The 19,131-nt window shown below is 45.1% G+C and overlaps 1 protein-coding gene across 1 annotated transcript in view; it reads left to right on the top strand.

The window, feature by feature from the left end:
* LOC133219088 (microtubule-associated protein 4-like) overlaps positions 1-18,554 on the top strand; it is a 40,117-nt gene extending 21,563 nt beyond the window's left edge. Inside the window, exons 5-11 of the mRNA XM_061366149.1 lie at positions 2,197-2,256; positions 2,416-2,735; positions 5,015-5,143; positions 6,891-6,983; positions 12,252-12,333; positions 13,748-13,860; positions 16,624-18,554. Of these exons, the coding sequence (XP_061222133.1) occupies positions 2,197-2,256; positions 2,416-2,735; positions 5,015-5,143; positions 6,891-6,983; positions 12,252-12,333; positions 13,748-13,860; positions 16,624-16,833 (1,007 nt within the window). The 3' untranslated portion in view covers positions 16,834-18,554. The remainder of the gene's footprint in view (positions 1-2,196; positions 2,257-2,415; positions 2,736-5,014; positions 5,144-6,890; positions 6,984-12,251; positions 12,334-13,747; positions 13,861-16,623) is intronic.
* The last annotated feature ends 577 nt before the right edge of the window (positions 18,555-19,131 follow it).

Below are 19,131 nucleotides of genomic sequence, written 5' to 3'. Positions count from 1 at the left end.
AAGCTGCTTTGTCTGAATCTGGAAACACAGAGGAGTCATGAATGGTAAAAGAAGGGAGCCTTATTTTGGATGAGGAGAAAGCAGTGGTGTGACAGAGTTGGGGTGTCTAAAGGGGAATCACAATGAGCCAAACACAGTTCAGTTTAGGTGGAGCATATCCAGCTTCAGCTAGATGCATAGATGGAGGTGGTGGAGACCTGGATCGCTTCAGAGCACAGTTTAGTTTCTCGTGACACTGCATTAAGCCAGATTTTATGTTTCTGGCTAAAGATGGGATCTCAGAAGGCCATCTGCTCTTGCTTTTCATGTGTCAAAAGATACTCGCTTTGTCATTGTGTGCTCAGATGTTTAGTCATTCTCACTATTTAAAAATACGTGTATAGTGATTTGTTTTGAAATAATACGGTTTCACTTTTTTAGATGTTAAATGTCAGTCACTCTCTAATGAATGAGTGTCATGGACTATGTAAGGCGTGATTTTTTAATTATTATTATTGTTTAATTAAAAATATTTATTTCTTTTTAGTTTCCTCCTCTCCTTGTGAAAATTACTTTTATGTTTGTACAGGACCAACTCTCTGTCTTTCAGATCAGAAGATCAAAGTCTTTAACCATTTTCCCAGTAGCTTTATCATTCTCCATGTTTTCAACCTCGCATGCTAATAACACAGACAAAAATGTTCCAGTATTTGGCTCCCCACTGACACAAGTAGCAGTGACATCTCTATATTAAAGTAATGTATTAGCCCTCTTGCCTTTACATAAAACAGTCTGTTCCAGCCGTACAGTTTTCCCAATTAAAACTGTGGTCTCAAGGAATGAGATTAGGTTGGTTTGACAGGACCTTTTTTGAAGTGTTTGGTATTAATTATATATCTATCCTCCAGGCCTTATTAAATTATCCAAATGTGTTTCATCTCATTAGCTAGTATCTTATCTGTGGTGTTTAATTGAATGCTTTTAGCAGTCAGAATAGAGTGATCCATGCTAACTTGGCCTGTAGGTATCTGCCTCTTTCGCTTGCTCTATTTTATATTGGTATTCTGTAAAGTACCCTGACAGCTACTTGGATTTATCTAAAAATCTGAGACTGTTAATGAAAATTAAGTATTAGAAGACAGAGGGTTTCATAATTTGTAACTCAGATTTTTACACCTATTGTTTGCTTTTAACATTGTGTTTCTTTAGCTACTGAAGTGAAACAGATTTTAGCCAGAGTTGCTCATTACTAATAGTAAAAAGCTACAACTGAATTATCAAAGAACTCCTTAAAATAAGTTTATAGCTACATTTTTCAGTGTGTGTTCTTTGTCATGATGAATTCTGTGTGTAGTTTTCTTCTGCTCTGAGAAATACAGATGTGTTCCTGGTTTGCACTGTCCTCTACCTATGTGAAATGTAATCAGGTCATGATCATTGCAGTTTGCCCAAAGGCGTAGTTTAGTTTAGTGATTGATTTTTGGTCTTATACAATTATAATAGGGACCAAAATATGTGCAGTAACTTCTGTGCAAGAAAAATTGGCATGGGTTAGAACTGATCTAGCAATGAGACCAAGGTTATAGAAGGACAACTGGGGTTCTGCTTTTGCTATTTGGTAAAGAAAGGAGTTGTGTTTTGGGGGCTGGTTTGTTGTTTGGTTGGGTTGTTTTTTTTTTAAAGAAATCGAAGTGCAGTGAGATTAAAATAATCTTATTGCTGTCTGATTCAGCAAGTTATTCTAAAAAAATATTTTAAAGAAATTATAATTAAAAAAGAATCCCCTTTTATTGTTTGGCTGGGCAGGATGTTGGGCCGTCTAGTCTTGGGTCGTGTTTTGCCAGGAAAGGTTGGACTAGATCATCCTTGAGGTCTCTTCCAACCTGAGATTCTAGATTCTATGAAATGCAAGCTGTACCCCAGGTGTGTGGCATCATTGAGTGATGATTCTTTAGATAAATAGATCTTTTTACTGGAAAGCATGAGTGGGATTTACTGTTACAAGGAGAACCTCAGCCAGGTGTTTGAAGAAAGCAGTTAATTCTTTCTTCCAAGCATTATATTTGAAATGGGGCCTGTGAATAGAGAGGACCATTGGTCTGTGAGGAGCTGCAGAGAGACCCTAACCTCAGGGGAGGCTGCGTGACCCCAGGTGTCTCATCTGTGCAAAATGGCTTCCACTCTGAAATACTGACAAGTGTGTTTTGTGTTGGGCAGCCATCAAGACTGATGCAAAGCCTGCAGATGCCAAGAAGACCACTGCAAAGTCACCATCAGGTAACTGTTCAGTTTCCATCTAAATCAAATCCTCCTGTTAGGGGCTGTGTTGGTTAAGCAGGCCACTGTACAACTTTAGGACTCTGAGGAAGTTTGTATAAATGGCCTCTGACCTATCTTTTTCCCCCTTCCCTCCAACTATGGCTGTGATCATTGCAGCAGACTTGAGCCGCCCTAAAAGTGCTACTGGAAATGCAGTCAAAAGCAGTGCCACCACTTCTACCACCTCCTCCAGTGCACCTACTTTACCTGGAGTAGCCACCAGTCGTCCCAAACCCAAGCCTGCTGCAACCAAACCCACCACAACCTCTACCACAACAGCAGATGCTAAAAAACCAACTGCTAAGGTTCCAGCTAAACCCAGCAGCGCTTCCAAGCCACCTCGCCCGACCAGCAGTGCTTCTGCTCCAGATCTGAAAAATGTACGTTCCAAAATTGGATCAACAGACAACATTAAGCATCAGCCTGGTGGAGGAAAGGTGAGTTTCTTTAAACTTGGTAGCAACGTGTGCATTGGAACAGTAGCTCTTAAGCATTAGGGGTGCTCTTTGCTAATTTTGGTGGCTGTATCCTCACTGCTCTTCTCATTTATGCTCTGCAGAGCTCTTCTTTGGGTTCTTGGTTTATGCACAAGGCATTAACAAAGCAGTGATAGTAGCGTACAGAAGGAATCCACTTTAATTAAGAGCCTTCACGGTGTTTACTGCCATACGTACAGGATTTCAACATTCTGTGGTTCTGTTTTTCTGTTGTACTTCCTGACATAGGAACTAGTTGGTATTGACAGCTCAAAATCTTGTCTATATTCCAAAACCTTGCCTGAACAGAGGATTTGAATCTGCTGAATGGTACACAAGGTGGATTAATGCACTACAATGCAGGAAATCTGGATTCAGGAGCAAGTTCCACAGCACCTTTTCCAGGTCTAGGAGCAGGGGAGCTCTTCAGCTTGTCAGGGCTAAAGCTGAAATGAAATGTATCTCTCTATGTGGCTTTTTGGATAAGCTCTGGTGGCAGCAGGAAAAGAAGAGGGTGGTGTTGAATGATCTATAGGGAGAAGCATTGTACTTGAGGCTCTCAATCAGTAAGGGTCTTACATTACACTTTCACTGTGAATATCTACCATGTAAATGGTAAAGGTTTAGGGATATACCAGTATCTCTCTTCTGAGGGTTTAAATTATTTTGTGGATATGCATAATCACAAAATCTTTATTGGATATTGTATAACAGATACACTCATTTTTGCCTGACCAAATATGTTAGCAGCTTGCCCATAGTCAGAGGGCTTTAATTTCCACAGAGTGGAACAGATTTGCCCACTTATCTCTGCTGCAGGTCTGTGATAATGAATAACTTCAGTCTGATGCCAAGAGAGTATGGCTCATGCTGGGAGCCTTAATCTCCTCTCAGGCACATTAAAGTCAAGGGCATCCTTGGGCTGTGGTGGTGTATGTCACAGACAGCATCAATATAGCATGGATTTATTCTTTGGAGTTAAAGAGTATCATAGTACAGTCCTCAGAGCCTAGGCATTTAGAGGACAGAAACTTCCACTCTTCAAAATGGAGTTTCTATAAATGACAAAAAAGTCTGCTGAGAAGCAGGAGGGAGACCCTTTCCTGTACTGTATAGTGTAGGTTGAAAGCAAACAGAAGTTAAGAAAGCCTACTGCCATCTGCTCAAAAAGAATAGAGAGGATTGTTCCGTTATTTTAAACTGTGCTAGTGGCTCTGAGGATTGCAGAGCTTCTTAGCTTACAGGGTTATTGTGGCAGTTCAAGGGAATTTATTTTTACATTTAATTGTACTACACTTTACTTTCTAAGTGTTTTAATGGAATTGTTAAATCCTAACAATTGTACTTTCAAGAAAATGGTCCTTTTTGTAGTCTTATTTATGCTGAGATGGTTTTAGAAGCTGAAAATGTCATAGAAGTGCTAGGGGTTTTTTGTTTCCTGTTCTTTTGCTGGTAGGCTAGTGAAATACAGAATTTATACTGATACGCACACCCCTCACACTCCCCCCAAGAAATGCAGGTTCTGCTGCACTTATATGGATCTAGATGAGTAGAAGAACGGATATTCTCAGGTAGTTGTTGAATTTTTCTAAACCCTGGATGTTTTCATTCAGTTTTCTGCTTAGCTGGATTAGTAGGTCCACTGGCATTTGGTTAGTTAAAAACTGTATCAGAAATTGATCTCAACGCCTGAGTCAAATCGGTGTGGGGGTGTGAAATCAGAAAAGGAAGCACAGTGTATCTGTATCCAGCTGAGCTCTCAGGCCTCTAAGGCAAAGAACATCAGCCAGTGGTGTGTGTTTGCCTCTCAGATCTGTACAACATCCTCCCTGTGAAGGAGCTGTCCTGCGCTGCTGTTGGGTTACTAAAGGATTTGTTGTAATTTTTGGGCAGAATATGATGGACTGGGGTCACTTGAAGACTTGCCAGTGTGACCACTGGGGAAATGAGGTGCCAAGGAAGGGCATCGACAAGCTTTTTGAGAAATGGAGAGCTTAATTATTGCTTTGTGACCCCGTGGTGCGTTTCAATCTGTGTCTGAGTGATGTTGCCTCCCTTCCACCCCCTTAGTTTTATTGTTCTTGGGCACAGGATTATACTTTGCCTGAGAATTACAGCATGTAAGAAGTTCTCCTATGTCATCTGCTCCACCGAGTTTATCTGGATAGCTTGTGTTCCTGTACTCCCCTGCCCACAGTTTTGCTTTTGCTGGTTGAAATCATCCATTTGTCTCCATCTAGGGGAAAATAGAGAAAAGGCCAGAATCAGCCGCTGCTGCACGAAAGTCTGAACCCAATGTGGTCTCTAAAATGGCTACTACTAAAACAACTGTATCAAAAGAGGGTGCCCCAAAACAGCCCAATGGGAAAGTGAGTTTATTTCAGACTTTTCTCTGTGGGAGATGAAGGACAACATTTCCATTTTGAGTCACTTTCCCTTCTCTTCAACTCTTCTGCTTTCTTCTGTCAGTGTCACCGTTCCTTGCACAGACACTCTTCCAGTTTTTTCTTGTAAACTCTACAATGTTCTCAGTTAAACACGTTCAGAGATCACTGTCAGAGGTATCTTTTCCATGCCTGTTGTGTGTAAAGGTGTTCAGAGCAGTGTCCTGTGTTCTCACTTTTAGGCAGATAGCTTAACTTTCATAGAATCATAGAATTAGAATAGTTTGGGTAGGAAGGGACCTTAAAGCCCATCCAGTTCCAACCCCCTGCCATGGGCAGGGACACCTTCCACCAGACCAGGTTGCTCCAAGCCCCATCTAACCTGGCCTTGAACACTGCCAGGGATGGGGCAGCTGCAGCTTCTCTGGGCAACCTGTGCCAGGGCCTCACCACCCTCACAGGGAAGAATTCTGAGTCAGAGGTTTCCTTTCAGACCAGTTCTTCATACACAGCACTAGTTTGTAACTAGGAAGAGCGAGCTTTAGTTCAACGCTGCCTGTTCTACAATTGCAGACTAACAAGGGCTTAGTATTTTTCCTGCAATATTTCCAACCTGGTTGTATCAAGACTCCTTAACTCCATGCATTAGGTGGCCACATTCTGATGAGTTACTCTGAAGCTGGTGTGACATGGTATTTCAGCATGAGAGAATGAGGAATGAGGAGAGAGTGCCTGCAGTGCTCGTTTAATTCAGATATTATCAGGCAGAGCCTGTTGATGAATGGATGGAACTTGTACCTCTAGAGAAGTCAGGAAACCAGAATCTATTCCACGGCATGAGTACGTTTTCAGAGCTGTTGTTGCACTGAATCCAGTGTTTCTGAACTGGCTAAGGAGCTTTTTGAAACCTGCTGAAGTGAGAATGTTCTGGTGATTCCTTTTGTGCTTCAAATTTATCACCTCTTTTTAGAAGTAGGATACAGCTTCTGCCACGTTCTGTGCTGTGTTAAATAACGCCCAGACTAAACGTGTGTCGTAACTAACCTTTGTAAACATGGGCCTCTAACTCAGTTTGCTGCCTTTGTTAGTAAAAGCTCACTTAGCCTACTCCTTTTGTACTTTGAAACAGAATAATTTTGATTTAAAGGAGAAGCAAATAACATAAGATTCATCTGATAAAATTTAAGTGAAGGTTTGACAACCTTCATCAGAAGAGTAGTTTCTCATCTGCCGCCCAGAGGGTTTGAAAGACATTACCCAAGACTGGAGCCAGTCCAGCCAAGTGAAGGTAAAGTGCAGGCTCAGAGCAGTTTATAGTGTTGTTGGAGGTGGAGCCATGGAGGAAGGCGATAGCTGAGCTGGCTCTCCTTCCTCTGAGAAAGGTCTCACCAGAGAGCTCCTGGGAAGCTTTGCAGGGGACAGAGACAACCCCAGCCCTTCTGGCAGGCAGGCTCCTACCTGGAGATGCTAACCCACAGATCGTATGAAGAAGCGGTCTTCACAGTAGCGCTTAAGCTCTCGCACTAACACTGTCTGTGCAGCTTCTTGTTTCATTCACTTGTTTTTCCTCACTCTCCTTCTCAGTTGCTTTCACACCTAATACTAAAGTTGGATTGAGTTTAACACAACTCTTTGTTTATCCACCATGTTAGAGCATCCACTCCAGCCTGCCATATGACAACTCTAACCAGTCCTCTTCCCTTGTGTTGTTTTCCATTCTGTAACATTCCAGGTCCAGATAGTCTCCAAAAAAGCGAACTACAGCCATGTTCAGTCCAAGTGTGGTTCCAAGGACAATATTAAGCATGTCCCTGGAGGTGGGAATGTAAGTATGGGCTCTGGGCAAGTTGTCTTTCTACTAACTCCTTCTCTTGTACTATGTTTTTTTATGTCAGTCTTAAGAACGCTCTTATTTCAGTCAGAAAGGTGTAGCAGAGTTTCAGGGCTTCTGGAATTAATGTAGGCTGGAGAATTCTTTATTATTTTTTCCCAGTGGGATGCTAGGGTGAATGTGTGTGTTTTGTTTCTGAGTACTACACATACACCTGACCTGTATCTCACGTCCTATATGTTACTTATTCATCACCAAATGTAGGACGTGCACACCACTGACCCCAGGAGTTAGCTTGCTGTGGGTACCCTCTGCAGTCGATGGAGGCACCTCATCAGTCCTCTGACCTGTTTCAGATGTCCTGTTTTTTCAGATGAAATCCACTGCGGCCTAGAAGTGCCTGTTACTCTTCACTGGCTAATAGGGCCTGAGTCAGATTGATTTCACTTTGTGTTTTACAAGAAGGGACACTCTGGGGGGAAAAGGAGGAGAAGACTCAGGGATTTAATCTTTGAGCTGCAGTTAACTTCTAAATCCAAAGGCTACTGTACCTCTGGCAGCAGCGTTGTGCTTTTTAAAATAGAAGGCCGATGGTGTAATGTCTCTGTACTTGGTGAAGGGTATTATATTTTGAAAGCGTCTAGCAAAACCAACCAGGTTAAATATGCAGATACTATAGCTTTTGAAAATATGACATAGTTTGGCAGGCTTGTTTCCTTGTGAGTAAATCTGTACTACCTTAACAGGTCTGTGATAGGCTGTTTGTACTGGGGATAGTGTGCAGAAGTACGAAGATCGGATGGTTTCAAAAAGACAATGAAGTACTTAAGCCCAAGGAAGCTTCTTCCATTGATGTTTAAATATGCCAAGTTCCTGTGGAGCGAGGTTCAGCTATCGCATCTCATAGAATCACCAAAATACAGTTTGGAAGGACCTCAAAAGATCATCTGGTCCAATCTTTCTAGGCAAAGCATGACCCAGACTAAATGGCCCAACACCCTGTCCCAGCCAAATCTTAACAGTGTCCAACACTGAGGAATCTACCACTTCCCTGGGCAGATTATTCCAGCTAATTGTTCTCATTGAGAAAAATTTTCCTCTAGTGTCTGGTAGGAATCTCCCTGCGAGTAACTTGTGCCCATCACTCCTCTTTTCCATGTAACTCCTTGTAAAAAGGGAGTGAGTCTCTGTTATTTTTTTATCTACCCTTTAAATACTGGGACATGGTGATAGGGTCTCCCCTTACCTGCTTTTTCTGTAGGTTGAACAAGCCCAGTTCTCTCAGCCTTTGCTCACGTAGTTTTCTAGTCCTTGGATCTTTGTGATTCTTCTCTGGACCCTCTCCAGTCTGTCTGCATCTTTGTTGTATAGCGGGGACCAAAACTGAACTCAGTATTACCGGTGTGGCTTTCTCTGTGCCCAGTGACTGAGAGCCAGTATCAATGAAACTGCCTGCAAATACTCTGTTTCTGGGGCCAGACACTGTTGTGACTTAGTGTGCTCTGTTTGATATCTGGTTCAACGGATACAAAAGCTACGTAGAACCTGCCTGTGCTGTAAACTGCCATTTGCCCTATGAAATATCTGTGTATTTGTCTAGCTGGCTGAACGTTTACATGACCAAATCTTCCATAAATCTTTGCAAGAGGCAACCAAATCTGGGTTCTTGCCAAACTCGTTCCCTGCAGGCTGGTTTCCAAGGTGGTAAAAGACAGATGTTGAAGTCACACATGAAGTGTTCATTTAACTAATCTTAACTTCCCATTGAGAGTTGCTGAGCATGTATCCCTGATACCCTCCTTCCCTTCCAGTTTGTGGATTCTTACAGTGGTGGGATTTGCCATCTTATTTGGTGTTTCCATGACTTATCCAACACTTACAGGAATGCATACACGTGTCTGTAGACCTTCCCATAGAAATGCTCGTGCAGCAGAATTCTCTGTGCCATAGAAAGATAAACCGATGTTGACACCATCACATCAGATGCCCTCATAATATTTTTTTAGCTACATATCTTTCTGTTCCTACTGCAGATTTCATCTGGGTTCGTCACCCAGGTTTGGAACACAGACTGTTTGTACGTAATATGGGGTTTGTAGCAGAAGTCCTTTTGGCTCTGCTGTTAACGAACAGCTGTTGTAACCTCACTGCTCATGCACTCAAAAGAGCTGTATTTCACAAGCCACTTTAATTTTGCCACTCTTACCTTTTATAGTCTTTTAGTGGGCAACAACTCACACATATTTTTCCTCTTTTTTTTATTTTTTCTTTTTTAGTCCAACAAAGATGTGATTTCAATGTGGGGATGGTTTTCTTGCTTGATGAACTACACATGTGAAAACTATTCTTCCTTCCAATGAATCACCAAACTCATCCTTTCCTCTTTACTGTCCTGCCCTGGGGACATTGCCAACTCTAAGGGACAAGTGTGCCTGCTTTCATTTTCTCCCACACCCTCCTTTTACCACTGTAGTTTTTCTCTTTGCTCAACTACATAAGCTTTTTGCTTTGGGAATAAAGTGCTTATTATTTCCTAGTTCCAAATGCCCCCAAAACAGCTTCAGACATTTCTCAGCCTTCCAATGCCCCCAAGCCCAGGACAGGCAGCACCAGTGTGAGGAGACAAGACACAGTGACCAGTCTGGCTTCCTATAAAAGCACTTTCTTCATTTTTATATCTGCTTGCTCCCTTTGGGGCACCATAATATTAGTGTCTTCTTTCAAGATGTTTTCTTGTTCAGATAATTACAGTGATCACTTCTGATGGAATACTTCCCAGTGTTTAATTCCTGAAGCACACTGCTGATGGAGATGTCTGGAAAATCCATTGTTCTAGTCTATGGCTTCAGTTAAAAGATTTTAGGAATCCTGTGGACAAGAGCTGTGGTTAGTAGCAAATTATGATTCAGCTTCAGGGTTGTTCTGATAGTAGTGATGGACATCCTACTGCAGTGAAATGTTTTCCTAGGTGGTACACTCTGTTTGGGTACCCGTTTTGCCTGATATCCACAGAGGTAGTTTCTTCTCCCCTTTAAGATACTCAAAAGGACTTGTTCAAAAGCAGTAGGTACTGTTCCTACTCACATTATATTTGCCAGCAATATCTTGACATATTGTTAGGTTCCCTGGGTAAAAGCTTTTTGTTTTAGTATTTTCCCCCTCTCTTTTTAAAGAAAGCAAATGTAAAGAGGTAGATTTTACAAAGCACAGGTAACATATATGTTGTTGAAGTTATAAAAAGGTGATTTGGAACATGCATATGTTTCTCTGCCCTTTTGCTGGACCTACTTAGATGAGTTGGGAAGTGGTCAGAAACAGAAAATCTAGAGGGAGATGAGGATCACGCTTCCCATCTGAGTCTCTGTATCAAGCTTTCAGACCTAAAGTTTATTTCTGGCATCAGTCTGAGTATTTGGCTCTACAGATGCAAGGCCAAGCTTTTAAACCCAAAACAACTAATGTTAGCAGTCTTACAAGAAATACACTTGCATTTAGGTATAATTGTTTGGATGTCCAGGTGAAATCCTGAGCAGTCATAAGCGGGTATGTCTGCCCTAGCTGATAGCAAACATTGTTGTATTAAAATGCATTCTGTGAAATAAATTCAGCTTTATTCCAGTTCCAAGTAAACAAATACTTATTATAAAAGCTGTAGTCACTTTACTAGGAGCTCCAAGAAAATCAGATTTTGTAGCTGTGATCTCACCTTTTGGAGTGTCTGGTGTCACTGAATCAGGGTACACGAACATGGAACAGCAGGAGGCTGACCTGTGCTGTTCTACTGATTCTGAGCAAACAAGACATCAGGGTTTTGACTCATCCCTCGTCATAAGAACTCAGAGGATTCATGCTTCCTGTGAAAGATGTATTGCAAATTATCATGGTAATTCTCAATGAGCTTTTAGAATAGCGGGTAAGTGAATGAATTCTTGTCACATTCAGAAAGGTTTCCATTTTCCTTGCAAGATGATCTATAGCAGAACTTTTTGTGCACGGAGGTGCCAGCTGGTGGTTGCTGACACCACTGCAAGAGGTGAACCTCTTAACATTACTACCAAACCCCTCCAGCTCTTTCCCATGGAAGGTCACAACGTCAGCTAGGTAGACTAGATGACCAGAAGTTCCTTCAGGTGTAATTATCCTATGTTTGTATGAAATGAAAGCTCTCCAGCTGGTCAGCAAGAAGTTCACTGTGGAATAGAGGAGTTTTTCATCCACCTGGAGCTGCAGGAGGAATGTTAAAGATGTCAGAAATGTGGCTCTGTACAACGCTCGTGGTCCAGGTGTCAGAGATGAATTTGGGGGGGGGGGCAAAAGAGACATCAAATCTGTGACATTTTGACTGCACCTTTGTCTTGCCACAGAGAAGACAGCTCCCCCCAGGTTCAAACTGATGTCCACAGACACCACACTAGAATATTTGGCTCATTGACTTGTCAGAAGGTCATTTACTGAGTCGTGTCTCACGATTTCATGAGACTCATGATTTCTGCATCACTGTACATTGTTTGGGTTTTTCTAATTGAAGGCTTTGCGTGCCAGTATTGAGTCACTGGTAGAATGAGATTAAAGGTAATAATACTGGGGAATAGCTTTCCCCGCTCCTGGTGTTTTGTCTTTGAGAAAGAGAGTTTCTTCGAGTGGCTTGTTCCATCTGGGCATGATGCTCCTTCCTGGGTCCTGTTCTCAGCAGGAAGGAAAGACCGCTGTGAGGAGGCTGCGAACAGCCTGACAATGAGAAATGTGTCATCTGCATGTTAAAGATGGTAGAGAGTAGAAGTTGGAATTGGTGGCATGTCTCTGGCCCTATAGGAAGAGCATGGCTGAGTGAACTGGAATATGACATCCGTCCTGGTGACTGGACCCTGGCAACAGTCTGTGTCTTCAGGAGCAGAGCCAGTGCTGGGAAGAACCAGTCTGGGGGACATGGCAATGGAATCGGCTCTTTTGGCCAAAGTGCTTTTATATTCCATGAATGTGCCATGAACTCAGGGCTGCCATTTCTAGTTACTGTCCATCTGTGAGTTTTATCTGGTCTTAATTTCTGTTAGCTCACGTTAAGCGCTCTGGCTGGTGCAGGCCTTTAAATAATGCTACAGCTGACTGCAGTGTTTGGCACACAGGGGCTGAGAAGTCAATAATGCAGTAGAAAAGGGGTGCAGGTTGACTAAGCATGACCCGGTGTTTGAGATGGCCCTTTGGATTCCAGATCCTGGGAAATGCTTCTCTGTGTTGAGTTGTTTCTTTTTGTTTTCTCTTTAGGTGCAGATCCAGAACAAGAAAGTTGACCTTTCCAAAGTGTCCTCAAAGTGTGGCTCTAAAGCAAATATCAAGCATAAGCCAGGTAAAAAAATCTACCACTTCTTCACTATTTGTCTGTAGATAGTACATGTCACTTAAATACAGTCCTGGACTGTGACTGAAATAGTTGAAGGGGGTTGTTGCTCTCAGGGAGTATTTCTAGGCTAGCTGCTTCCTAGTGGTTTCATCAGTGCAGAATGGCCAAAACCTTCATCTGTTTACAGAGGGCTTTGGGGCTCTCTGAACATAGGTGTGCTATGGAAGGATAAAGTAACTCCCCTCCAGTTCTTCCAAGTAGATACTAGGGTCTTTTTAGCCTTCAGTTCCGTAGCAGCTTCTGTCTTACATAAAACACTTTGGGCTCTTTCATGATGTATTATGGGATGAATGTGCAGGAGTTATTTCTTCCCCGCTGAGAACACAGCAATTACTCTGTGTGAATTCCTGTAGCATCCTAAAGTATGGTCAATTCACTGACTTTTGCTCATTTGTCTGTATCTGAGGACAGTCACCTGCTCAGGAGAACCCCTGGCAGTCAAACATCCATGCATGAGGGACAATGTGCACTGTCCAGTGCTGGAAACATGCTACAAGCTTGTGCTTGCCTGCTCCTAGGAGTTTCCTGCACCTCTTCTGCCAGCCTGTTAAGTTGAAAGCAGTTCAGCCTTACACATTGAGCACCTCGGTTCACTGCCTCCAAACGTGCTAAGGCTTTGAGAACGTGGTGCCACAAACATGACCTCTGTTTATTCAAGGCTCTGTAATAACAGGCTCTGCACAACAATAACTGCTCTTGTCCAAGGCTGATTAAAGCAGACTAATCCACCCATCTGCTGTCAGATGTTTTAACTGATTTTGTTAGACTGAATCAGTTGGCTTCTATTGTTGGCCATGCCAAGCTTCCAAAGTGCTGAGGACTGAGTATTTGATGATGTTACTGGGAAGCAAATTTGTGCTTAGCAATACTTTGTGGTTTTTGAGAAACCTGCTGCAATATGGACTGCTCTGACCGTCTGGGAACTGCAGTATTCTAAATCCAGAAAAATCTCACTAGAAATCTACAGGTGTTTTCCTGACCTTCATGTTCTGCTGAACCTGAAGTGTCCATCCACAGAATCACAGAGTGGTTTGGGCCGGAAGGGACCTTGGCAAGGGACACAGATAGGAGTGGGCAGCAGGTATTAGTTGTTGGAATCCCACCAGTGTGGGATCTAGTGGAAGTGGTATTTCACACCCTTGCTGGGGCAGTCAGATCTAGTGAGACAGTTGACCTGAGGCTATCTCCCAGCCTGTCCATCTGGATGTGTGGTGTTCCTTACCTGAGGGCAACTTCAGGGCTCTCTACAGTACAAGGAACCAGCCAGCCATTCCTTGGTGGGGGGCTGGGAAGGGGAGGGATCTCAGGTGGACTTTCCTAGAGGCATTAATAAACTCACTCCTACACAATCTTATTCTAGGGGGAGGAGATGTCAAAATTGAGAACCAGAAGCTGAACTTCAAGGAGAAGGCCCAAGCCAAAGTGGGTTCTTTGGACAACGTGGGACACTTGCCAGCAGGAGGAACTGTGAAGGTGGGTGCAGTGAGCTCTCACATGTCAGGGTAGGGTTTAAATTTGGTGGTGGTTCTTGTCCTGTCGCTTCTCTGCCCACAGCCTTTTATAACCATCCACTTATTTCTGTGGCCTCTGTTGTGAACCCGAGGAGTATGTATGAGCTGAAAAGGAGCTATAAACCACCTCAGTGGCTTACCTGAGTGGGCTCCCTGCAAGGTGTTACTCAGAGAGCTTCTATGCCCATCTGCATCCTTCTCCTAAGAAGCTGAAAGCAGGGATCGCTCTGTAACCTGTAAGCCCATCAGAGAAGCCTCTTGTGACCCTTTCCCTGTTTTTTTACCCCTAGTAAACCTGGGGAAACAGCACCTTGCAGCTCTCAGGGGCACTTTTCAGCCTGAAGACCTTTTGTGCAAGGATAAGAAAGTATTGTTGTGCTTTCATTGCTGTGATTCAGCGCTTCTCCCCATGAGAACACCAACTGCCCCCAGCCTTGGCTGCACAAATCGCAGGTCTCATTACAGCAATGCAACATCTGTGCTTAGGGGAGGGAAATTACCCCGCTTGGCTGACCGTCTGATGGATGTGTGGGCTCGACCTATCACGCCGCATGATGATCAGAGCAATGCTGGGGGTTCTCTTTAGGTAGTCACTAACACTGGGGGGTTTAAATGAAGCACTGCTGCTTCTGAATTGGCTGGCAGCTCTGGAAGTGGAGAAAACAATCTGGTGAACAGCACCAGAACTGTTGAAATTTGACTTAGTCTTTGCTCCCAGCAGGATAGGCAGAGGGAGGATAAGGATGCCCTCCTAAGCACTGAGTTCCCTCTGTTGCCCCAGCATTGTTTCATTTGAGCACATTTGTGTTGTGGAAGGGTTCAGAGTTCAGGCATCTTGAGCTATTGTGTTAAATGCTGTGTGAATTTGAAAGAAATAATCCCTCTCCTAAAGAACAGATCATGCAGCAGAATTCACAAGTCTATTTAGGACGTGTTTAATCATCTCCATTAAAACAAGGCAAGAGGTGACTGCCAGAACATTTGCTGAAGGCCCATCAGGACTCTCCTATCTCCAGTCCTTTTTATAAACTTCAACCTGGCAAATGGGGCTCCGTGAAAAGCTGAAAGGGACCAGAGAAGCTGCTGCTCTGTTGACAGAGATAGGGAGCTATTTGTCACTATGCCTGTTCCGGTTCACTGGAGTGTCCAATCCACACAGAATCAGAAGGAACCTCAGAAGGAAGGTGGGATGGTTTTGCTGCTTGTTGAGTAAAGCAGGTCCAGAATCAGTCTGTGGCATTACTATCTGGTATGCAGGGAGAGGGCCTGATTTAGTCTAAGGAGAGTGCAGCACCCTTATTCCCTGTGAATAAGGCTTTATGGGACAAGAGCATGGGATCAGAGCAGAGCTCCTTTGGGCTGGAGGGTGCCCCCTCCTACTGTACTTCTCTGTACTGATCGTGGCAGTGAGGGGCTGCCCTGTTTGGGTGGGTTGCTCCTTCCTGGAATGGGGCTGGGCCAGCATCCTATATTCTCTGCTTGCCATGTCCTGCGGTGTCGGTGGTGTGTTTCCAAACAAGTCTGCATTACTCTCAGGAGGCTCCCACCAGCATAGTAGTCTCTTCTCTAGTGGCAGTAGCACTTAGCTCTTCTCCAAGGCTAGAAGTTGGTGACTCCAGGTGGGATGACCAGCTTTGGGAGAACAGAGCAGGACAGGATCTCCTCTAAAGACTTCTCTGCTCCCAGTTCATAGTCCAGCATCAAGTGAAGATGACGTCCTTTGTGCAAACAGTTTGGTCTTCCAGTTTTGGGATCCACTATGTATTCTTTGGGTCCCCCCAATGTGTCTGCAAATAATAGAAGCTGCTCCACTGCAGTGTGCCCAAACCACCTGCTTGCTTCTGACCCTATAGCCTTCTGCTTTAGTCCTGCCAACGTGCCTTGGTCTGCGTTTGCCATGGTTGCGCTCTGTCACCAGGGCATTACAGGTGTGTGTTTGGGGAGAGGGTGCCTTGCTCTGGCCTCTGTGGTCAGGGTTAGGGTTAGGCCATGCTTGGATGAGCTGGCAAGGAGCAAAACGCTGTGAAGAGCTGCAAAGCTGGTCAGGATGGTGGCTTCCCGGGGAGCGGAGGGGCTGCTTCCCGCTTCCAGACACCACCACCCCCCTCCATCCCTGCGTGTGCCTTGGCAACTGGGGAGGGTGGAGGGGGCTCCGGGAACCCGCACATCACCCCCCCCTTCCCACACCCCCATCTTCTATTGACTCGTCCCTGTCGTCCTCCCCACCCCGTTGTCTCATTGTAGGCTGAGGGGAGCGCGGAGCCAGAGCAGCTCCCGCCAGCCCCTCAGAACGGAGAGGTGACAGCGGCCCAGGCAGGCAGTGAGATGCGGGAGAATGGCGTAGGGCCGGCAGTGCCCACTGCCCTCAGTGGTGGTGACCAAAGGGAAATTCAGAGCTTCGAGACTCAGATACAAGAAACAAGTAAGTGCCTGCGCCTTCTCTCTACACACGCTGCCGGGTGGGATGGGGAGAGCACTGCAGCAGGGCAGAGCAGCCGCCCCCCGGGCACTGGTCACACCGCTGTAAAGCTGAGCCTTGAACTGTTTGTATCGATGTCTGTAGGGTTGATTTGCCTTTCTTTTAATGCAGAAAATTGCCTTTTATTTTCCAGGCATCTAATGATGACATTATGGTATCGTCTTCCGTTCCCCTCCTGTCCCCCTCTTTCCTCCTCTTTCCTTCTCCTTCCCCTTCCCCTTCTCACCTGCCCTTGTGTCACTGCAGATTGAATCTCACAAGCTGACGTTCCGTGAGAAGGCCAAGGCTCGAACAGACCACGGAGCGGAAATCGTCGTCTCCAAACCCCCCAACCTTTCCAGCAGAGCTTCCCCCTGGCGTAGCACATCCGTCAGCGAGAGCCTGGGCTCAGTCGCCTCCTTGTCACCGCTGCAACAGCCAGCTCCCCTTGCAGCGCTTTCTCAGCAAGGCTTGTGACCCCTCCCGGCCCCATCCCCTGCCCTCTCCCCACAGTAACGCAGCTTGGCTCTCTTAACCCTGCCCCTGGCTTTAGGTGGGAAGGGGACAGCGTTTAGCAGGGCAGGCATCCCTTTCCAGCCACAATGACTCTTCTAAACATCCCGGAGGCTTGCCCCTGCCCGAGCGTGTCAGGCTCCAGTGGTCCTTTCTTGGCTGGAAGGGGCTTCCTCCCCCCTCCATGCCTCATCCCTTTTGCTTTCAGGGGGATGCTGGAGCGAGTGTTAGTGTTCTGTGGCAGGAACGGGCATCTAGTCAACCTCCAGGCTGTGTCTTAGTGGCTGGGTAGGAGCGTGCCTGTGCTGCTGGTGGCTGAAGCCAGGCCAGAGTTAACAGGGATAAGCTGTGACCTTTCTTTCTGTCTTTATTTTTAAACAAGACAAGAACCCACCTTTCCCTCCCTGCCGCTTCAGTTTCTGCTGATCCTGTTTGATGATGATGATGATATATATGATACACACACGTTTAGGCTGTTTTAACTGTTGACTTTAACCTTTTATTCTTCGTGACGATGTGTTGATGATTTATTGTGCTACAACCCCCTGCTAAGTTTCCTTTTCTCTTCCCTTCTTTTCCTAACCGTAGGAGAGTAGAGACATTAACCGCTGCTGCAGTGCTGGCTTCTTATTGACATATCCAGCAATTGTAACAATTTTGTTGTTGATTGTTTTGGGTTTGGTTTTTTGTTTTTTGGGTTTTTTGTTTTTTTTCTTCTAATATTTTAAAACGATGGAGCAAACTCATGGGATTAAGCCATGTCTGAAGTGAAAGGCTCGAGAACGTGTTAACAGAGAACTTGCTGTAACAGATCAGATGCAGCCTGTGTTAACTGCAACGAGATGTGTTGGCTTGATGCTGGTCAAACCTCTTGTAGGCCCAGGACGCGTTAGCAGCGTGAAGACGGTTTTATTTATTCATGCTCTCAGCCACAGCCCTGGGATTGAGCTTTCTCTGGCTAGGGCCTATGGTCAGAGGAGAGGCAGGAGGCTGCTGTCACGCTGGAGTTGCAGGTTAACGCAGGCCTGGAGTTCCGAGGCCGAAGCAGGTCTGTGGTGCGTGCGCGCGTGTGGTGTGGTGTGGTAGCAGAGGCTGATGGGGGGGTGACCGTGTTGTCCGGCTGTCCAGGGCGAGGCTGAGGTCGGGAAGATGGGAAAGGCCCCCTTTTTCCTGGGATGATGCACCCCGGGGTGTGCAGGGGAGGCAGGTTTTAGTGCCAGGGAGTTGCAGCTCTGACTAGGACTAAGGAGATTGACCTGCTCGTGGAGGTGTGAGCTCCTCGTTTCATGTTGCAAATGACACTAAAGAAATGTAAATAAATTAAAACCAAGAAGAACAAAACAAACAAAAAAAAAAAGAGTGTTCTTGGGTGGACAAATTAATTTAAAGAAAAAAAAAGCAAACAAAAAAAAGCAGCAACTAGAAAAAAAGGCGGAATAACAAAACACTGGGATCAAAGTGAACTGAACCAGGCGTGCGCTAAGGGGGGGCTGTCCAAGGAGGAGACAGAGGGAAGCCAGCAGCTTCTCGTGCTTGGGGGAATATTTCTGTGGGAAGCCGACAACGACACGATAACCCGGAATCTGTATTTACACAAAAAGATTCTTATTGCACTTGTATTTTTTATATTAAAGTTTGCATGATTTCTAATAAAATGGCATTAAAATGTACTAGTTTGCATCAAAGTCGTCTGCTAGTTTCGTAAGTGCTTTTTCTCCTCTGAATACAAATTGAAATAAGCAATGCAGATTTGCACCTCAAAGGGGCGGTTATATATACCCTGGAAACCTCCCAGTGCTTCCCTTCCTCTTCCTCCTCCTCTTCCTCCCCACTGCACTCCTCCCCTCCATCCCACATCCCTGTAATCCCAAACCGGGGACAGCTGCTGAGCTGCTCTCTCCCTGCCCTTGTGTTGTGGCGTGTGGCCTTGGCCAGCACTAACCTGGCCCCTGTTGCAGGCCCGGCTCTTCAGTGAGAAGGGCTGGAGCTGGGGCAGGGGCCGAGGCTGGAAACCTCATCCCTCAAGAGAGCAGAGCTGTGTCGGGACGCTTTGAAACCTTCCAGCCAGGCCCATGGGGCTGCTGCTGCCTCCGACCACCCGTTCACCTGCATGCTGCCCTCCGGTATATATCACTGCCCTTTGCTGATGCTTCCTTCTTTCTCTTACTGCTAAATTATAAACACCAGCTTGATCTTGTCAGTCTTGGATTTGGTTTTGTACTGGTTTTTTCCAACACTTGAATTGAGGGGAAGTTTGGAGGA

The sequence above is a fragment of the Neopsephotus bourkii genome, unplaced genomic scaffold, assembly GCF_033783945.1.
Source record: "Neopsephotus bourkii isolate Nb327-2 ecotype Australia unplaced genomic scaffold, CSIRO-AGI_Nbou_v1 NB_122, whole genome shotgun sequence".
In the NCBI taxonomy this organism is placed as follows: Eukaryota; Metazoa; Chordata; class Aves; order Psittaciformes; family Psittacidae; genus Neopsephotus; species Neopsephotus bourkii.
This window is presented reverse-complemented; position numbering and strand designations above follow the sequence as displayed.